We start from the raw sequence: 23,107 nt of genomic DNA, 5'->3' as shown, positions 1-23,107 counted from the left end.
CTGTACCGGAAGTAGCGTGACGTCACAGGAGCTAGGATTCCTCACAATTCCCCGTTGTTTACAATGGAGCGAGAGAGATTCGGACCGAGAAAGTGATGATTACCCCATTAATTTGAGCGAGGATGAAAGATTCGTAGATGAGGAACGTTACAGTGAATGACTTGAGAGGCAGTGATGGACGTATCTTTTTTCGCTCTGACCGTAACTTAGGTACAAGCTGGCTCATTGGATTCCACACTCTCCTTTTTCTATTGTAGATCACAGATTTGTATTTTAAACCACCTCGGATACTATATCCTCTTGAAAATGAGAGTCGAGAACGCGAAATGGACATTCAGTGACTTTTATCTCCACGACAATACATCAGCAAAATGCTTTAGCTACGAGCTAACGTGATAGCATCTTGCTTTAACTGCATATAGAAACAAAATAAATAAATCCCTGACTGGAAGGATAGACAGAAGATCAACAATACTATTAAACCGTGGACATGTAAATACACGGTTAATGCTTTCCAGGCTGGCGAAGGTTAACAATGCTGTGCTAACGACGCCATTGAAGCTAACTTAGCAACCGGACTGCACAGAGCTATGCTAAAAACATTAGCTCTCCACCTACGCCAACCAGCCCTCATTTGCTCATCAACACCCGTGCTCACCTGCGTTCCAGCGATCGGCAGAAGGACGAAGGACTTCACCCGATGCGTTTGGCGGCCCGGAGACGTAGGAAGTCAAGGTGAGGTCGGCGGCTAGCGCTCCAACAAAGTCCTCCTGGTTGTGTTGCTGTAGTCCGCTGCTAATACACTGATCCCACCTACAACTGTCTTTGCAGCCTTCATTGTTCATTAAAAAAATTGCAAAAGATGTCCAGAATACTGTGGAATTATGAAATGAAAACAGCTTTTTGTATAGGATTCTACGGGGTACCATAACTTCCGTTACTCGGACTTCGTCACACGCATACGTCATCATACCGCGATGTTTCAGCCGGATATTTAAATGTCACTTTATAAGTTAACCCGGCCGTATTGGCATGTGTTGCAATGTTAAGATTTCATCATTGATATATAAACTATCAGACTGCGTGGTCGGTAGTAGTGGCTTTCAGTAGGCCTTTAAAACCCATTGAGACAAAGATTATGTATTTAATATTTGTTTACTCACTAAGGTATATTATTTATTATTTGTTCACTGTTGTGTAACAGAACGAGGAAATTGGATAAAATTGTTACGGTATGAAAAGCAGTAGGATTAAATAAACTCTGCTTCTTTCTACTCCTTTTTGTACGTGCTGTAATGAAACAACTGGAATTGTGTGATGCATTACATTGTATCGTATGCATGTTCGAAATAAACTGAACTGAACAATGTCATTTCTGTTTTATTTTACAGCAGGCTCCTGTCCAACAGTCCAATGATGATGTCTGTGCTGTTGTATTTTGCAGCGGGGCTGGCGTTTTGCACCAAAAACCCAGCTTGGGCTTTTGAAATCATCTCCACCAAGGAGGACTATTACGCAGTCAAAGAATCAAACGTCACGCTTTCCTGCAAATTCACACATGACTTCCATAACATCTCAAACAAAATTATAATTAGGTGGTATTTTCAGTCTCCAGAAGAAAAGCAGACAGAGATTTTAATGTATCATGGAGGCCAACTTGATATTGACCCAAACTACAGCAGGGTTCACTTCACAACTCCTGAACCCGGCCATGGAGATGCTTCCATAGAGATTAGTGACCTGCGTATGTCAGATGAGGGGATCTACCAGTGCAGCCTAGAGTGCAAGCTGAATCTGCATTCTGATAGCTTCACAATCATGACCCAGGACAAGAACCTAAAAGTCATGGAGAAGCTGAGCACACCAGTTTGTGACACGGAAGGCTATCCTTTGTGGGGCTATGATGTGACGCTCCAATGCGAATCCTCACAAGGCACCCCCCCGCTGAATTACAGCTGGAAAAAGATGAGTGGAAACCAGATGTTGCCTCCTAACGCCAGTGGGGACGCCATAGGAGGGAACTTGACTGTAAAAAGGCTCTCTGAGGACAACTGTGGACGCTATCGCTGTACGGTGGAAAATCTGCTTGAGACCCAACTCTGTGAGATCCTACTACCGTGTCTAAATGACCCAGTGGTGGCGAGAACAAGCAACAAAATAAAATTTATCGCTGCAGTGGCAACGTCAATCTTTATCCTTTCGATGGTCGTTGTTGTCAGTGTTTGGGGCTTGAGGAAAATTTGGGACTTGAGGAGAATTAATCATCAAGAGGAAGTGACCATATAAATAGTGGCGACACCTCATCCAAGTGGTTTTCCGCTGAGAAAACCTTCCGACAAACATTTTTTTGACACTCAACTGTGGTTTTTACCCCTAGGGTAAAAATACATGTTTATGATGAGGTAGGCGCTCTTGGAGGATGACACCCTGTAACATTTGTCATGCGACCTAATTTGAGGACACATTTAAAGGTTATGTACACATGAAGAACACCGATTGGTCCAAGATGTCCCTTGGAGAAAACAAGTTATGTATATTAAAGTCATAGAAAGAAACCTCTCCACTGCAACAACCAAGACAAAAGAGCTGTCATAGGACCATTGTGGACCTGCACAAGACTACTTTAGTCTACAAGACGCTTTTTGAGAAGAGATCGCTATTGGCTTAATAATTCATAAATGGAACACATACAAAATAACAGTCAAAATCTCCCATCACTCACAGGATGATTGAGAGAAAGGTGAGGGAGCAGAGCCTACTTTCAAAAGAGGAGCTGGTAACAATCTCAAGGAAGTTGGAAAACGCATTTTCTCCACCAAGTACTGTGTGACATTTTGCATAACGTATTCATTTATAACCTTTATTTACGTAATTTTTTCATGTTTTTAATGACGTTCAGTTTTTGTTCAAATAAAACTGCAGTGGTATTTCAACACGAGTACAAGTAGATAATGAGCAGTCTCTCAGCTTCTTGTAATTCTTAAGGTTGAGAGCGTTTTTAGTGGGTTGAAGTGATATTTGTGAAAGAGTTATGCAGTTTGAGTGATAGTTGTTCCTGTTTTTATTTTTACTCAAGAAACAAAACTGAACAATAAAAAGTTAATATTTTGTTGCAAGTTGTTGTTCATGCTTTGTTTACATAAGAAACATTGATTCGAGTGTGTGTGTGTGTGTGTGTGTGTGTGTGTGTGTGTGTGTGTGTGTGTGTGTGTGTGTGTGTGTGTGTGTGTGTGTGTGTGTGTGTGTGTGTGTGTGTGTGTGTGTGTGTGTGTGTGTGTGTGTGTGTGTGTGTGTTTGAGTGCTGCTTAGACCAACATTTGCACTCCAACCATCGGAAGTAAAAGTTAGTGTGAAGGAGGAGAAACAGACAATCCAGTCCGTGTACCTTCCGTTCATTCTAATTCCAATTCTTAAATGCAAATCAAAAACAAATTTCGGGCCATTTTTTCTATTTCTGAACAAAAGTTGAACAGCTAATGACACTTTTTTAAAACGACAGTAGGACTCCTGCTGAACAAAGATGTTACCGTTATGCTGAAAACATGCTAAACGCAATGGAAAAGCTAAATACTGCTTCCGGTTCAATTTGTCATCTAACAGATAAACACGCATTTTTGCATTTTAGAGAACGTATATTAGATTTTTGTGTTTATCTGGAAAAAAAATCCATAAAAGGAAAACAGCACTAAATCCAATTTTATGGCAATATTTTAATATCAACCCTTTTTGTTTGTTTTAAAATTTGCCATATACAAAAAAATACGGCCTAATTTAGTTTTTTGATTTGCGTTTAAGAATTGGAAATAGAATGAACGGAAGGTACACAGACCCTTTTCATTTGCATTAGCATGTTTTTAGCATAACGGTAACACCTTTGTTCAGCGGGAGTCTATTGTCGTTTTAAAAAAGTGTCATTAAATAGTTGTCCAATTTTGGTATCAGAAATGAAAATACAAAAAATGGTCCGAAATGTGTTTTTGATTTGCATTTAAGAATTTGAAATAGATTGAAAGAAAGGTACACAGACCATGAACTTACTTATTGTGAATTCAATTGAAGTAGTTTCACGTGGACATGGGCTTTGGCTTTTTTTCGATTCAGTCGAAATAAAGTTGAAATTATGAGATGTTTTCTTATTTATTATTGTTTTAACCTACCCGAACATTGAAGGTGTAGCATAGTAAGCAGTACAAAAATAGAAATATATGCATATTTTAAATATCCATGTTTGCCTGGATATAGCTGTGATATCTGGCGAAACTCTGTATGCAGGAATGCCTCCAGGATTTTTTTTTCTCTCCAAGGGCTAAGGAGAGGCTTGAACAATATGTGGGGGGGGGGGGGGGGGGGGGGGGGAAACAATCGATTTTCACGACGTAAGTAAATTTTATTTATAAAGCGCTTTTCACAGATAAAATCAAACAGCACTATACAAAACATAGGTGAAGTAAAACAACAATTCAATTTAAGACAACAGTGGCAACATCCTAAAAAAGATACAAAGTGGATTAAAAATTATAGTTAAAAGCTACATTAACTAAGCTTTTCAAATGTTTCATTAAAGTTTCAACACAGTCAAGATCCCGGAGGGACTGGTGCAAATTGTTCCAGAGTCTGGGAGCTATAGCCTGGAATGCCAGGTTTACACGGGTTTTGAAACAAGTTTTTGGGATCTTTAGAAGACCCTGGCCTAAAGACCGAAGACTGCGCCCTCAAGAGTAGGGGCATAACAAGTCAGTCATGTACTGAGGGGCCCCACCATGCAATGCACATAAATGTCAGGACTAAATTGTAAAAAACTCAATGCGGAATTTAACTGGAAGCCAATGAAGACTGGATACAACGGGGGTGATATGGGCTGTTCTGGGTGCATCGGTCAAAAGTCTGGCAACCGCATTTTGTACAGTCTGAAGTCTCTTTAGCTTTGACTTGTTGAAAAGAGTGAAAAGAGAATTGCAATAGTCATTGCGAGACGAAATGAACTTGTGAATGATCATTTCGAGATCCAATTTTGACAATAAATTTCTCACTTTAGAAATATTTCTGAGATGAACAGTTTTTGGTCAGTTGACGACAGTGACCCTCCAAAGACATGGACTGATCAAACACAACCGGTTTCTGAGGCTGCTTTGAACAGAATCACTCAGAGCACCAAGGGAGTTCTTGATCAAGGGGATCTTTTTATTGGGAGCAATTATCAGTTTCCATTTTGTTAGAATTTATCTGGAGGAAATTTGAGGACACTTCAGTTCTCATTTTTTCAATAAAAGCAGTTGTGATACCCAGCACAATCAAGTTCAATGTACAAATAATTTATAACTGAATTTGACCGAAGAATACTCAACAAATTAGTTCAATCTAACACTCGCGACAATTGCAAAAATGTTTTACGTACAAAGGTGACAAGACCAAAACAATTGAGGTACTGCCGTACTAATAATGCCATTAAATCACTGTTTGGTTATTATACCTAGATTTGTACTGTTTATCTTTATTTTCAACGTTATTAAAAAAAATCTTAACATTTTTAAAAACATTTTACATTGATTAGATAAGGATTATATTGTATCGTTGTTGTTTTTTCGTTTTCTATTTTTTAATGTGTAACAATTAGATCAGGGGTAGGGAACCTATGGCTCTAGAGTCAGATGTGGCTCTTTTGATGACTGCATCTGGCTCTCAGATAAATCTTAGCTGACATTACTTAACAGGATAAGTACTGAATAATTCCGCTGGTAATCACAGTGTTAAAAAATAACGTTCAAAATATAAAACATTCTGATGCATTTTAATCCATCCATCCGTTTTCTACCGCACCTGTTCAAGAAGTCGCATTAATGGTAAGAAGTATTTTATTTATTATTGGTTAGCTTCAGAATAACAATGTTATTAAAAAGAATGAGGGACTGATTATACTCTAAAAATGTTGGTCTTACTTAAAAATGCACGCATTTAGTTGTATTCAGTGTTAAAAAAAATATTATATGGCTTTCACGGAAATACATTTTAAAATATTTGGCTTTCATGACTCTCTCAGCCAAAAAGGTTCCCGACCCCTGAATTAGATTGTAAAAAAACATCCATCCATCCATTGTCTACCGCTTGTCCCCTTCGGGATCGCGGGGGGTGCTGGAGCTTATCTCAGCTGCATTCGGGCGGAAGGCGGGGTACACCCTGGACAAGTCGCCACCTCATCGCAGGGCCAACACAGACAGACAGACAACATTCACAGTCACACACAAGGTTATTATATAGGTTACTGAACATAAATGACGTATTGGTGATAGTAATTGAATGCGTTTTTAAAGTGACTTAGAGTTGGAATTGATTCCTCCCATTAGCTGCATTGCTAGCCACCAAGAACGAGCAAATGTTTATATGTTAAAATGCAAAAAAAAAAAATGTTTGTCAGTTTGTCATGATCCGTGGCCGGATCATGTTTTGTTTGGTTATGTTCTGTTAGTTTTGGACTCCCTTAGTTCCTGTTTTGTGCACTTCTGGGTTTGTTTTGGTTACCATGGGTACTAATTGGTTTCACCTGCCTCTGATTAGTGTTCGGCACGTTCACCTACTGCCGAGCACTAATCAGAGAGCTCTTTATTCACGTTGCTCGCCACACTCGGCCCGGCTTCATTGTTTGCGGTATGCAAAAGTCACGCAGGTTGATTTCTTGCTTCTTGGCTTCTAATTCATGATTCTAGTGCTAAGTTTTGGTTCTTTAGATTCTCGTGCGAACGGCACGCTTTCCTTTTGCTTGTTTCCTGTTTTTGGTTTAAGCTATGATTTATGATAATAAATCATACTCCTACCTTCACGCTTTGTCCGGAGTTGTTCGTTCTGCATCCCGGGAGAACGACCCCCCAGTGAGCTGCGACCCCACATGTGACAATGTTCTTCTTGTCTCTCATAACTACGGAGCCCCTAAGGCAGACCTGGGCAAATTAAGGCCCGGGGGCCACATGCGGCCCGTTAAGCTTTTCAATCTGGCCCGCCGGACATTCCCAAATAAATTTTTTTTACATCTTTAAGATGGAAACTGCAGCTGCCATTATGATGTGCAGTGATGTTTTCTAATGACTGTAAGTCTTCAACTATACTAAGTCTTTCAATGGTTGGAATCTGCACTTTTGGATGATATTCCAGTTACTATGGTAATCTAATTATTTACTATGGTAATCTAATTAGTTACTATGGTCGTCTAATTAGTTACTATGGTAATCTACGTCACAGCAGCTCAAACGAGGCACCAAGCAGTGTGGGCGGGAAGCGTTTCCACAGAGATTTTCACAACAAAGTTCTAAAGCTTAGTGATGTATCAGATATATCAGATTGTAGGTGGGTTTATTTTGTACCCTTCGCGTTCATATTTCACCGCTTGTTGCATTTTTGTTGCATTTCACTTGATTGTAAAATATGTCAATCGAAAGGGGGTGTGACGTTCATATTTTGTCAATATTCAGTGTTTTATCGTGCATAGAAAAATGAAAAATTCCATTACATTTTTTAAGGCGGTCTGTCATAACGTTTTTAGCATTCAATCAGACATTATTGTGAGGTTTTGTATTAGTGTTCCTAAAAATAGATCAACCGGCCCCCAGACACGTTTTTTTCTCTAAATGTGGCCCCCGAGTCAAAATAATTGCCCAGGCCTGCCCTAAGGGGACATGGATGTTTTGCGAGATCTCGCAATATTTTATGCGAGATCTCGCAAAAGGTTTTTTTCCTATGTCAGTGAGCCGGAAGTGAAACAGACACAGCGATGGTGAACCGGAAGTGAAACAGACACAGCGATGGTGAACCGGAAGTAAAAACCGACACATCGGTGTTGAACCGGAAGTGAAACAGACACAGCGATGGAGGATCGGTAGCATGCGGGAGCCTACCCATCATCTGTGCTCTGTTGTGGGACCATAATACGATTTGATGGGGTTGGGGGGGGGCGGGGTTTGGTGGTAGCGGGGGTGTATATTGAAGCGTCCCGGAAAAGTTAGTGCTGCAAGGGGATCCGGGTATTTGTTCTGTTGTGTTTATGTTGTATTACGGTGCGGATGTTCTCCCGAAATGTGTTTGTCATTCTTGTTTGGTGTGGGTTCACAGTGTGGCGCATATTTGTAACAGTGTTAAAGTTGTTTATACGCCCACCCTCAGTGTGACCTGTATGGCTGTTGATCAAGTACGCCTTGCATTCACTAATGTGTGTGTAAAAGCCGCATATATTATGTGACTGGGCCGGCACGCTGTTTGTATGGAGGAAAAGCGGACATGACGACAGGTTGTAGAGGACGCTAAAGGCAGTGCCTTTAAGGCACGCCCCCAATATTGTTGTCCGGGTGGAAATCGGGAGAAATTTGGGAGAATGGTTGCCCCGGGAGATTTTCGGGAGGGGCACTGAAATTCGGGAGTCTCCCGGGAGAATCGGGAGGGTTGGCAAGTATGCTTCCGGTTCACCATCGCTGTGTCTGTTTTACTTCCGGTTCACTGACATAGGAAAAAAACCTTTTGCGAGATTTCGCGAAACGTTTTTTTCCCCTCCATGCCCCTTTAGGGGCTCCGTACATAACGGTTGTGAACGATTGGCAAAGTCCCCCCCAAAAAAAGTGCAGTTCCCCTTTGGGCGACTGAGCTGCCAGTAGATCTGCAATGATACTGCTGACGATACCATCCTCACAAAGTAAGTGTCACTTTTTTTTCACATTGCTTTTCACAATGGAAATGCCAATGCATGTAATTGCGTCAGTGTGCTCAGTTAACAGGTGTGGAAGTCATTGGCTGAAGATGAAAAGGAAAGTTTAGGTGAGGTCAGCCTGCTGCTGATGCTGATGATGCTGCTGGGACTCCCAGACTGAGCAGATGGAATTGTGGGAAAAGATGAGATGTGAGACGGGCTCTCTCTCTCTCTCTCTCTCTGTCTCTCTCTTTCTCTCTCTCTCTCTCCCCCTCCCCTCCCTCCGTGCGCCTCAGGGCGGCCACACATCGGGCTGTCTCGACTCCTCAACAGCCTCCGTTTCTTTATCTCCTCTCATCTAACGGATCGACCCCAGCTGATGTCTGCCTGCTCTCCCACCACCTCCGGTATCATCCTTGTCTTACACACATGCATCCAGACAAGGGGGTGCATTGCTTGATGTGGACTTTTTTTTCGCTAGGAGAACTCTGGGTTTTGTCTTTATCTTTTCATCGGATCTTTTGTGTGCAGACGGCGAGGCTGACGTGATACTCCGGTGAGTCTGATACTGTTATCGTGTTATCGACTTCTGCACTTTTTTCAAACCTCTTCTTCATACGTTTCAGGGGATGCAGTGTTCATTGTTTGGCTAGTTTAAAGACACACACGAACACACACAGACACACGCACACACACACACACACACACACGCACACACACGCACACACACACACACACACACCAGCAGCTGCTGCATCAAGCCAGTGTGCTGACACCTGCAAATACACAGACCCTCTAAAGCAGTGGTTCTTAACCTTGTTGGAGGTACCGAACCCCACCAGTTTCATATGCACATTCACCGAACCCTTCTTTAGTGAAAAATAAAATGTTGGTTTTTTTCAAATTCAAGACAGAGTTATATGTTTTTGGTAACACTTTAGTATGGGGAACATATTCTAAGTAACAAAGACTTAATTTAGAGTTATTTGGTTAGGGTTAGAGGGCTAGGGCCAGGGTTAGTGGGTTAGGGTTATAATAAGGCCATGCCGAATAAGGCATTAATAAGTACTTAATAATGACTAGTTAAGAGCCAATATGTTTCTAATTTGCATGTTAATAAGCAACTAATTAATGGTGAATATGTTCCCCATACTAAAGTGTTACCATGTTTTATTACTGGTGCACAAAATGAACCGTGCATGAACATCACCTTGTTCAAACAACAAAACCAACACAGTGCATAAACTCACAACAAATGACACACCTGCAAATCAGTGTGACGTCTGCTGTTGCCGTATCCGTAATACGCCGATAGGGAGAAGTTTTTATTTACACGATGAGTCGGGTGTGTTTTGACCTCCGCCGAACCCCTGAGGCCGAGTCACCGAACCCCTAGGGTTCGATCGAACCCAGGTTAAGAACCACTGCTTTAAAGTCCAACGCAATCAGTTCCTAGATTTGTTCATAATTCAAAACATTTAAAAAATTTAAAAAAAAGTCATTTTCAGGGTGAAGTTATCACCATCATAACATTTGCCTGTTTTAAACCAAATTTGGACTTTTTTTTATTTTTGATTACCTGGCATGAAAAAGAAGTAGTGAACTAAAATATACAACATGCACTGCCTTTGACAGGATGTATTGTTAAGTGTAATACAAGTGTAAAAACAAGTTAACTCACATTAATAATAATTATAATAATAATAATAATAATAATAATAATACATTTTATTTATAAGGCGCCCTCCTGGGCACTCAAGGACACCGTACAAAATCAAAACAATAAAATCAAATTGGATAAAAACAACAATAATAACAACAACAAAGATAGAGAGGAAAAGATGATTACAATGAATAAGCAGTCAGGAATAGGTATGTTTTGAGTCTTGATTTGAAGAGGGATATTGAGTCCAAGTTACAAAGGTCTGGTGGCAAAGAGTTCCAAAGATGTGGGGCAGAGCGGCTGAAAGCTCGGGCACCCATGGTAGACAGTTTAAATAAAGGGACAGTGAGATGGATGGATGAAGAGGATGACTGTGTGAGCCAGAGGTAAGGCACTTCTTGTCGACTAGTCGTGTATTGCAGTGGTCCCCAACCACCGGTCCGGGGACCGGGACCGGTCCGTGAAGCATTTGCTACCGGGCTGGAGAGAAGCATTGAATAATTTATAAAGGACTGCATTTTCTCCGACTTAACTTAGGCCAGGGGTGTCAAACTTGTTTTCATTGAGGGCCACACCGCAGTCATGGCTGCCAATAGAGGGCCGCTTGTAACAGTAAATAATTTAATGAATTTAAATGTGTTTTTTTTACGTAAAGAGTAAAACAAATCTGTGGATTTGACCGCTTTTCTTTACAAGGAAAAAAACTGGCAGCTTAGTTGCCAGACTTTTACTGTAAAATATATGGTGTTATTTTATTATTATTATTTTTACAACATATTACTGTAAATAAATATACAGTACCGCTGTTTAATTTTATTTTGGCAACTCAGCTGCCAGTTTTTTACCATAATAAAATGTGGTACCTAGGGATGTCCGATAATGGCTTTTTTGCCGATATTCCGATATTGTCCAACTCTTAATTACCGATACCGATATCAACCGATACCGATATATACAGTCGTGGAATTAACACATTATTATGCCTAATTTTGTTGTGATGCCCCGCTGGATGCATTAAACAATGTAACAAGGTTTTCCAAAATAAATCAACTCAAGTTACGGAAAAAAGTGCCAACATTGCACTGCCATATTTATTATTGAAGTCACAAAGTGCATTGTTTTTTTTAGCATGCCTCAAAACAGCAGCTTGGAATGTGGGACATGTTCTCTCTGAAATAATCCTGACACCCACCACAACTATGGGAAACACTGTACTTTGACTTTCACAAAGTGCTTTTTTTTTTTTTTAAACATGCCTCAAAACAACAGCTACAAAAACAATGAAGGCACACAGCTTTAATCCAGAGTATACTATAAACTGGGCTCAATCTGCCCTGTTCTTAACGTATTCGTATGAGTAACAAAAATGTGCAAATAAAAACAAGAAAGGCACAAAAATAAAAAACTGCTTCAGTCTAGACTAGTAGAAAACACAGCCATCCTTTAAAGTGCATGGGGAAAAAAGGCACAAAACATTAATAAAACAGCTTCACTCTGTCCAGACTATTAGTCTATCTGTGCAACAGATGAAGCTCAAAGAGTGGGCTAATTCTTTTTCTCCTTGTCATTACGTGTGAGAGGTAGATTTTTCTGAATGAAAACAAGCATTTGCAAGGGGTTCTGGGTATTTGTGCTGTTGTGTTTATGTTGTGTTACGGTGCGGATGTTCCCCCGAAATGGGTTTACAGTGTGGCGCATATTTGTAACAGTGTTAAAATTGTTTATACGCCACCCTCCGTGTGACCTGTATGGCTGTTGACCAAGTATGCTTGCATTCGCTAGTGCGTGTGTCAAGCCGTAGATAGTATGTGATTGGGCCAGTACGCAAAGGCAGCGCCTTCAAGGATTTATTTGTCGCTCTGTACATCTTCCTGCGTCCGTGTACACAGCGGCGTTTTAGAAAGTCACAAATTTTACTTTCGGAAACCGATACCGATAATCTTGAAACCGATAATTTCCGATATTCCTGTTTAAAGCATTTATCGGCCGATAATATCGGCGGTCCGATATTATCGGACATCCCTAGTGGTACCATAAAATCATCAACCGTGGATTTAAAAAAAACTAAAACTGACAGCTCAGTCGACAGAATTTTACTGTAAAAAAAACAAACATTGGTCGTTTTTTTTCAACTTATATGCTGTAAAAAAAACTCCCTAAATTATACAGTAAAATCTATTGGTCTTTTTTATAGTGTACAATTTGATGGATAACTTGCAATGTAACAAGGTTTTCCAAAATAAGAGAACAACTTCAACTCAAGTTATGGAAAAAAGTGCCAACATGGCACTGCCATATTTATTATTGAAGTCACAAAGTGCTTTTTTTTTTTTAACATGCCTCAAAACAGCAGTTTGGAATTTGGGACATGCTCTCCCTGATATAATTCAGATACCTACTACAACTATGGAAAATACTATACTTTGACTTTCACAAAGTGCATTATTTTGGTGTGGTTTTTGTTGTAGTTTAGTTTTTTCTCGGCGGAGTCTTTAAGCGACAACTGTGTGGTACTACTTTTTTTCGGTGTTTGGTTTTCATCCATCTTCTGCTTGTATTCATCGTGTATCTCCTTATAATTCTTGAAGAGGTGGGAGATCAAATTGCTCGTATTAAAGGAAGACGTCTTGGTTCCTCCTCGCATAACCAACTTTTTGCAGTCATTGCAAATTGCCAGTTTTTTATCCGTCAGACACACTTTAAAACAATCCCAAACCATAGACATGGTGTCGTTAGTCAGTCACCGAGCGAGCTCGCTTGTTAGCCACGGCTACAGCACCGGCAACAACACACTCTTGTTGTTGTTATGCTGCGCTCGTGGCGGTTTGATGAGGTCATCAGGCGTCGCTAGTAAATCTCTCATGCTGCAGTCGGGCTGCTGACTGGGAGACGCAACTGCTCTGTACTTATCCCTACATCCGTGTTTTACCGGATATGTACCGCTCCATACAGCGGCGTTATAAAAAGTCATTCATTTTACTTTTTGAAACCGATACCGATCATTTCCGATATTACATTTTAAAACATTTATCGGCCTCCGATATTATCCGACATCTCTAGTAAAATGTATTGTAATTTTTATTAATTTGATGGCTAGTTTGCTGTAAAGTTAAGTATTTTTATTTAGACAAAGACATGCACCTGGGGATAGGTTGATTGACAACACTAAATTGGCCCTAGTGTGTGAATGTTTTGATTGATTGATTGATTGAAACTTTATTAGTAGATTGCACAGTACAGTACATATTCCGAACAATTGACCACTAAATGGTAACACCCGAATAAGTTTTTCAACTTGTTTAAGTCGGGGTCCACTTAAATCAATTCATGGTAAAATGTGAGTGTGAATGTTGTCTGTCTAAATGTGTTGGCCCTGTGATGAGGTGGCGACTTGTCCAGGGTGTACCCCCCCTTCCGCCCGAATGCAGCTGAGATAGGCTCCAGCACCCCCCGCGACCCCAAAAGGGACAAGCGGTAGAAAATGGATGGATGGATGTTTGGAAAGTATGGTAATATACTGTAATATTTGTTGCAATATTGGATACTATTAAAGGCCTACTAAAATGAATTTTTTTTATTTAAACGGGGATAGCAGATCTATTCTATGTGTCATACTTGATCATTTCGCGATATTGCCATATTTTTGCTGAAAGGATTTAGTATAGAACAACGACGATAAAGATTGCAACTTTTGGTATCTGATAAAAAAAAGGCTTGCCCCTACCGGAAGTAGCGTGACGTAGTCAGTTGAACATATACGCAAAGTTCCCTATTGTTTACAATGATGGCCGCATGAAGTGAGAGAGATTCGGACCGAGAAAGCGACAATTTCCCCATTAATTTGAGCGAGGATGAAAGATTTGTGGATGAGTAAAGTGCAAGTGAAGGACTAGTGGGGAGTTGAAGCTATTCAGATAGGGAAGATGCTGTGAGAGCCGGGGGTGACCTGATATTCAGCTGGGAATGACTACAACAGTAAATAAACACAAGACATATATATACTCTATTAGCCACAACACAACCAGGCTTATATTTAACATGCCACAAATTAATCCTGCATAAAAACACCTGCGTGTTTGTTATGCTAGCTCCTAGCTCCTCTGCTAGCTCCTAGCTCCATAGAACACGCCAATACAATTCAAACACCTGATCAACACACACAATCACTCAGCCCAAAAGACCGTTCACCTAACCCAAGGTTCATAAAGCTTATATATTTTTAAAAAGTTACGTACGTGACGCGCACGTACGGTACGGTACGTGTTATGCTAGCTCCTAGCTCCTATGCTAGCTCCTAGCTCCATAGAACACGCCAATACAATTCAAACACCTGATCAACACACACAATCACTCAGCCCAAAAGACCGTTCACCTAACCCAAGGTTCATAAAGCTTATATATTTTTAAAAAGTTACGTACGTGACGCGCACGTACGGTACGGTACGTGTTATGCTAGCTCCTAGCTCCTATGCTAGCTCCTAGCTCCATAGAACACGCCAATACAATTCAAACACCTGATCAACACACACAATCACTCAGCCCAAAAGACCGTTCACCTAACCCAAGGTTCATAAAGCTTATATATTTTAAAAAAGTTACGTACATACGCAAAAAAAAGTTGCGCACATACGGTCAAGCGATCAAATGTTTAGAAGCCAAAGCTGCATACTCACAGTAGCACGTCTGCGTCTTTGTCATCCAAATCAAAGTAATCCTGGTAAGAGTCTGTGTTGTCCCAGTTCTCTACAGGCGTCTGTGTATCGAAGTCAAAAGTCCTCCTGGTTAGAGTCTCTGTTATCCGAGTTCTTCCATCTTGACTGCATCTTTCGGGAATGTAAACAAAGAAGCGCCGGCTGTGTACTGTTGTGGCTGACTACGTTCGAAAAATACGTCCATTTCGCACCGACAACTTTCTTCTTTGCTTGCTCAGCTTCCTTCTCCATAATGCAATGAACATGATTGAAACAGATTCACGAACACAGATGTCCAGAATACTGTGGAATTATGAAATGAAAACAGAGCTTTTTCGTATTGGCTTCAATGTGGAAGGCATACCCGTGTTCCCCGGTCTACGTCACGCCCATACGTCATCCTCAGAGGCGTTTCGAACCGGAAGTTTAGCGGCAAATTTAAAATGTCACTTTATAAGTTAACCCGGCCGTATTGGCATGTGTTATAATGTTAAGATTTCATCATTGATATATAAACTATCAGACTGCGTGGTCGGTAGTAGTGGGTTTCAGTAGGCCTTTAAGGTTTAAAAGGTATGCAATTTCAAGCAGTACATATATTATTTCTGTCAAAAGGAAAAAAATCTATTATATTTAGTGAGAAAATATTAAGTACTTTATTGATACATAACATTTCCAGGTGTTTGTGGGCCAGATAAAATGATGTTGCGGGCCAGATCTGGCCCCCGGGCCTTGAGTTTGACACCTGTGATCTAGAGGTATGCCAAAGATACACTTGATTAAAGTACAGTGTTTTATTTTCCTTTATTCAAACACAGTGTTACTGTTCAAACTGTGTGTAACGTTACAGTGGCAAAATATGAACTATACTTGTTAAATAAAACCTCTTTTGTTAATGTTAATGAATAATTAGGCCTACTACGCTATAGTGTTTTAATGTAGGTTATTATGGTGGTACTTGGAGAGCCAAGTGTTTTCTGAGCTGGTACTTGGTGAAAAAAGTTTGTGAACCACTGGTGTAGTATTTATGCATCGGTTTTCATCACGTTTTTTTTTAACAGTGCTATTGTGATGATTCTATTGAACTAATTTTGAAAAGTCAGCTGCTGTTGCATAAGCTGCAGAATAAACGACGAGTGAGTTCAAACACACAGACTCACTCACACACTCACACAAAGCGTTGTCTCCAGCGGTGATGCATTATTTATAAAGTAAGTCCAGAGCTGCACCTCCCACCCAGTACCGACGCAAGCAGCTTTCTCCTTCTCACTCTCTCAGCTCACTTTGCACTCTGCGTCGACTGTGAGGTGAACACAAACATGAAAGAGTAAAATGTGTTATTTCAGGAGGGGGCTGCAATATTTTGTCTACGTGTTATTTACTGCATATAACCGTGGTAGTTTAGCGATATCTAAAAGAAGCTGGCAATTTAACAATCATATTTTTTTATCGTGGTTGGCAGTTTATACACACTTTCCAATAATTACAGGGTTAAGATATTAATTACAAAAAAAGTATGACACGCTATACCATCCTATATTATATTTATATATATATATATATATATATATATATATATATATATATATATATATATATATATATATATATATATATATATATATATATATATGTGTGTGTGTGTGTGTGTGTGTGCATATATATGTATATATATATATATATATATATATATATATATATATATATATATATATATATATATATATATATATATATATATATATATATATATATATATGTGTGTGTGTGTGTGTGCATATATATATATATATATATATATATATATATATATATGAATATATATATATAGTATATAAATATAATTTGATCATATACATTTTTATAATATAAACTATAAAGAAAATACAAATAAAAAATAAAAAACACTATCTAATCTAGGAAAACACTAAAATATATTTTTCATTTTTCAGAATAGATAGACAAAAAACAAACAAATATATATGTGTATTTATATTATTTTATTGATTTTTTTAATACATTAGATACAGTATTTGTATTGTTTTTTTCTATTTTCCATTCATCCATCAATCCATCCATCTTCTTCCGCTTGGTTGAGGTCACAGGTCATTGTCTTTAAATATATTTTTTATATTGTAATTGTTTTTGTATGGATTTTAATTTGGAACAATTCATTTGCTTTATATTAATTTTTATTTTTTTTAATTTATCTTTTTTTTTAATATATGGATTAGATTTGAAGCATCCTAATGGTTTTAATCAGTATATACACAATATTAAAATAATTAGATCGATGTATTATTTTTCCTATTCTTATTATTAGAAAATATTCGTTTTTATTGTTTACGAAGAGACCCTGCAACGACGTGACGATTTGTCAAGGGTGCAGCCGGGATAGGCGCCAGCACCCCCGCGACCCCGAGAGGGACAAGCGGTAGAAAATGGATTGATGGATGTTTATTAAGAGTAAGTCTCTAGATACCACAGGGTTTCGAGGGCCAAACCCAAATGATTTAAATGATAGACAATAGTGATTTTCTTATCGTGCACTAAACACCTTTTGTTAAAGAACATGTATTATTCAATGCCACAAATTTAATGCATCTTCTGATGAACTATACTAGCAAATTCTAAATTTTATAAAACATGCTTCATTAAAAAAAAATATTAAATTTAGTTGCTTGTTCTAGCAAATTCTACATTTAATAAAATAAGCTTTATAAAAATGTTATTTACTTTAGTTACCTGCCATACAACATTTTCAGTTCTATTATCTATTGTCACAGTACCCGATCTGGACTATAAATCGGATAGGATTGGAGGCCAAAAATGTTAACTGGAACATGCATGGTTTGAATGTCCATCTGTCTATTTTCTACCACTTATCTCTCTCAGGGTCGCGGGGGAAGGGGCCGGGGGACTGGAGCCTATCCCAGCTGCATACAGGTTTGGAGCAACATAGGTTGCCATCCAAGCAACTTCTTTTTCATGGACGCCCCTGCTTATTTCAGCAAGACATTCTGTATGTGTTACAACAGCGTGGCTTCGTAGTATAAAAGAATGCAGGTACTTGACTGGCCTGCCTATAGTCCAGACTTGTCTCCCCTTAAACATTTGTGGCGCATTATGAAACGTAAAATACGACAACGGAGACCCCGAACTGTTGAACAACTTAAGCTGTACATCAAGCAAGAATGGGAAAGAATTTTACCTGAAAAACTTCAAAAATTGGTCTGTTTCCAAAAGTTTACTAAGTGTTGTTAAAAGGAAAGGCCATGTAACACAGTGGTAAAAATGCCCCTGTGCCAACTTTATTCTAAGTTAATGATTATTTGCGAAAAAAAAAAAAGTTTCAAACATTAAATATCTTGTCTTTGCAGTCGATTCAATTGAATATAAGTGGAAAAGGTTTGCAAATCATTGTATTCTGTTTTTATTTAGGATTTACACAATGTGCCAACTTCACTGGTTTTGTAATTTTTAAATAATTTGTACAGTTTTGGATTTATATTGATGGGTTGTATTGTTTTTGTTTAGAATTGCTGTCATTAGTAGAATGGTAAGGTTAACATAACCATTGAAACTATAGAGGACTTTTATTGTGTTTTATTTATTCCCGTTTATTATTTATTTCCGTTTATCAGTCTTTCATTTAAAATTGTTCTTATATTTCTTATTTAATTTGAATAAATTAAATTTTAGATGTGTAAATGCAACATCTGTTATTATTATTGGCTCTATAATGTTATATGTGTATGTGTATATGTATATATATATGCATATGTATGGATATGTGCATGTGTGTGGATATATATATATGTATATACTGTACATATCTTCTTTTTGATCTTTTTTTTTTTTTTTACTATTTATATTACTAAATTACTGTGTATGCACCTTAGGGGATCTGCTCCAATTTCGTTGTTCTTTGAACCTGTTCACTGTAATAATGACAATAAAACTATATTCTATTCTAATAATATTGTGAAGGCGTACCTAATACTGTGGCCAGTGAGTGTGACATCAAGGACAATAGTTTGGCACCAGCTCAGAGCGAAGCGTCATATTGAAGTAGATGATCTTTGTCAGCCATATATTGCCATGTGACACTAACTCTTCTATAATTGAGACTCTGTTGTTGTGTGACTTTCATCTATCTTCCTCCCCCAGCAGCAGCAGATGTGCCGGCCTGAGTGACGCAACTATTGGTGGGATGCTGACCACCCCCCACCCCCCACCCCCCCAATCCAAGCGTATAGGCAACAGGAAGCAGATTTGCAAAGGGATTAAAACACACGATGCTGCACCATCATTGGTTGTCTATGGACACCACTAGAAGACACTGTATACATTTTTGCCGTCATGGATGAAGAGGACGACAACATCATTGAGTCTTACAAGTTGCCTGACTCCGCCCACTTCCTCCTCCTGACCTCCCTGTATGGACAAAGAAGAAACATGTCTGCATGCGTTTACATCCACCATCAAGACGACATCTAATCCAAAGTACCTCAAAACCACGCAGCAGCCATGGCCAGACAAGACACCTCACACTTCCCCCATGGCTTTGACCTCAGCGCCCACTTTGTTGACCTGCGGCCCCTCGGCGCTGGCGGCACAGGTCTGGTCCTGTCGGCAGTGGACCAGCGTACGGGACGACGCGTGGCCATTAAGAAGCTGCTGATGCGGGACGCTGTGACGGTGAAGCACGCGCTGAGGGAGGTCAAAATCGCCCGCCGGCTGCACCATGAGAATGTAGTCCAGGTCCACGAGGTTTTGGCACCCTACGGAAGCCCCCCGGCGAAAGATCCGGCCCAGCTGGGAGCTCTGTATGTGATCCAGGAGTGCATGGAGATGGATTTGGCCAGACTGCTGGAGCAAGGAGCTCTATCTACAGGTACTCTGATTCATTACACTGATAAATTGTATATCATGTGTTTAACTACACACCCCTGTCCCGACATTGCAGATTACCCTTGTACACAGGCAGTGATCAGACTACCTTTAAAGTCCTCAAATAGCCGGCCATTTTTTACACATGCTGCACAATAGTCATGTGCAATCCTTTTTCACACAGTACTCTAAGGGTGTAACGGTACGTGTATTTGTATTGAACCGTTTCGGTTCGGTTCGGAGGTGTACCGAACGGGTTTCCACACGGACATATTAAGCAGCGTACCACACGTTGTGTAAACAATGCACACTGAGGCACAACACACGGCATGCTAGCAGCGACCGGGCTACTACAACATGCAAAAGCCAGAGCTGGAAGACCCTCCTGCCTCGTTAAGATCTCCCGTTTTGGGAACATTTCGGTTTCGCGGTGCGATACAACAATGGATAACATCGCTTCAACGAAGAGAAAGACGAACAAACACAGCTCCCACCGCATTCAAGCAGCCTCTCCTCGGCGAGCCAGGCAGGGCTAAAGCAATAACAAATGCCGTTGGTGTTTTTATAGCAGCAGATTTAAGACCATATTGCATTAAAAACTAGATTTTGACCCACTTCTATGGTGGAAGAACAATGAGCCCATATATCCTTACTGCCAAGTTAGCCAGGCACTACCTCGCCATACCTGCTACCTCTGTGCCCAGCCAAAGGGTATTTTCCACAGCTGGAGACATTTTAACTGCAAGCAGGTCTGCTCTTTCTGCAGACAATGTGGATAAACTGATTTGTCTGGCAAAAAACATGAAAATTGAGTGAAAGTCACCAGGGTTAAAGGCTGGGGGGGAAAGAAAAGTTAATCTGAGGCTGAGTTGACTTGAAACTGTTTAATGTTGCACTTTTTATATGTAGAAGAAAAGTTTTGTCATTTTATTTAATCTGAGCAACAACTTGAAGCAGTTTAATGTTGCACTTTATATGTGGAAATGTTGCACTTTATATGTAGAAAGGTTTTGTTAAGAAACCAATTCTGAGCCTTATCTTATTTAGTTTTTATTTTATATATGTTGACTGCATTAACCCTGGCAATCGACCCTGTGTGTATATGTATGTTATTGTTATGTTAAAAGGATAAAGCCATTGTTTACAAATTTTGGTAAATAAATAACCAGAAAATGTATATTTTGTTTTTTTCTTACTGTACCGAAAATGAACCGAACCGTGACCTCTAAACCGAGGTACGTACCGAACCGAAAATTTTGTGTACCGTTACACCCTTACAGTACTCTCAAAATAGCTGCGTTCAGCAAAAGATAATGTATCCACATTTTCCTTTTACACAGAACCAAGTGTATTGCTGCAACTGTGTGTTTATGCTGAAATCAGAAAATGAGATGACAGTTGCAACAACAATTGCTTTCAAACAACACTGAGTGTTTGGTATCGCAGAATACCCTTGCACACAGGCAGTATATAGTTTTAACACCACCTTCTTAGTTGTGAAATAGCTGGGTTGAATCCTAAGTCTCCTTTTACACAGGCATCAAGCTTTAATACTACCTTTGTTGTCTACAAATAGACGGGTTCTTGTTCTGGTTCTTCTTTCACACAGAGGTCCCAAATAGCCACATTCGAATAATAACAGATTGTTTATCCACTTTTGCTTTTTACACAGACCCTGTGTGCATCCTCACACTGAAATCAGATCATTAGATGACAGTTGCAACAACAATTGCTTTCAAACAACACTGAGAGAAGTGAGTTTTTGGCATTGCATAATACTCTTGCACACAGGCAGTTTTCAGTTCTAACACTACCTTCTCCGGTGGAAACTACCCGGGTCGACTCTTAAGTCTCCTGTTACACAGGCAGAAAGCTTTAATACTACCTAAGTGGACAGAAACTAGCCGAGTAGACTTCTTGTTCTTCATTCACACGGAGGTCCCAAATAGCCACAATCGAGTATGAACAGATTATTTATCTACCTTTTCCTTTTACACAGAGCCCAGGGTAATTCTGAAACTGTGTGTGTTCACACTGAAATCAGATGATGAGATGACAGTTGCAACAACAATTGCTTTCAAACAACACTGTGAGAGAAGTGAGTTTTTGGCATCGCATAATACCCTTGCACACAGGCAGTGTCCAGTTCTAACACTACTTTCTCTGGTGGAAAAATACCCAGGTCGACAATTAAGTCTCCTGTTACACAGGCATCAAGCTTTAGTACTACCTTTGTTGCCTACATATAGACGGGTTCTTGTTCTGGTTCTTCTTTCACACATAGGTCCTAAATAGCCACATTCGAGTAGTAACAAATTGTTTATAAACGTTTGCTTTTTACACAGACCCTGTGTGCATCCTCACAATGAAATCGGATAATTAGATGACAGTCGCAACAACAATTGCTTTCAAACAACACTGTGAGGCAGTGTTCAGTTCTAACACTACCTTCTCCGGTGGAAAATACCCGGGTCGACTCTTAAGTCTCCTGTTACACAGGCATTAAGCTTTAATAATACCTTTGTGGGCGGAAAACAGCCGAGTAGACTTCTTGTTCTTCATTCACACAGAGGTCCCAAATAGCCACAATCGAGTACGACCACATTATTTATCTACCTTTGCCTTTTACACAGAGCCCAGGTTAATTCTGACACTGTGTGTGTTCACACTGAAATCAGATAATGAGATGACAGTTGCAACAACAATTGCTTTCAAACAACACTGTGAGAGAAGTGAGTTTTTGGCATTGCATAATACCCTTGCACACAGGCAGTGTTCAGTTCTAACACTACCTTCTCTGGTGGAAAATACCCAGGTCGACACTTAAGTCTCCTGTTACACAGGCATCAAGCTTTAATACTACCTTTGTTGCCTACTAATAGACGGGTTCTTGTTCTGGTTCTTCTTTCACACATAGGTCCTAAATAGCCACATTCGAGTAGTAACAAATTGTTTATAAACGTTTGCTTTTTACACAGACCCTGTGTGCATCCTCACACTGAAATCAGATAATTAGATGACAGTCGCAACAACAAATGCTTTCAAACAACACTGTGAGGGATAGTGTTCAGTTCTAACACTACCTTCTCCGGTGGAAAATACCCGGGTCGACTCTTAAGTCTCCTGTTACACAGGCATTAAGCTTTAATAATACCTTTGTGGGCGGAAAATAGCCGAGTAGACTTCTTGTTCTTC

The 23,107-nt window shown here is 39.6% G+C and overlaps 1 protein-coding gene across 2 annotated transcripts in view; it reads left to right on the top strand.

Moving 5' to 3' along the window:
• The first annotated feature begins 8,947 nt into the window (after positions 1-8,947).
• mapk4 (mitogen-activated protein kinase 4) overlaps positions 8,948-23,107 on the top strand; it is a 33,071-nt gene continuing 18,911 nt past the window's right edge. For both annotated transcript variants that reach the window (XM_062024270.1, XM_062024269.1), the window contains exons 1-2: positions 8,948-9,221; positions 19,190-19,916. In XM_062024270.1, coding sequence (XP_061880254.1) covers positions 19,550-19,916 — 367 coding nt within the window. In that variant the 5' untranslated portion in view covers positions 8,948-9,221; positions 19,190-19,549. The remainder of the gene's footprint in view (positions 9,222-19,189; positions 19,917-23,107) is intronic.

This window comes from Entelurus aequoreus, linkage group LG17 (assembly GCF_033978785.1).
Source record: "Entelurus aequoreus isolate RoL-2023_Sb linkage group LG17, RoL_Eaeq_v1.1, whole genome shotgun sequence".
NCBI classification, from domain to species: Eukaryota; Metazoa; Chordata; class Actinopteri; order Syngnathiformes; family Syngnathidae; genus Entelurus; species Entelurus aequoreus.
Note: the sequence above shows the minus strand (reverse complement) of the source record. Positions and strands in the feature narration are given on the sequence as shown.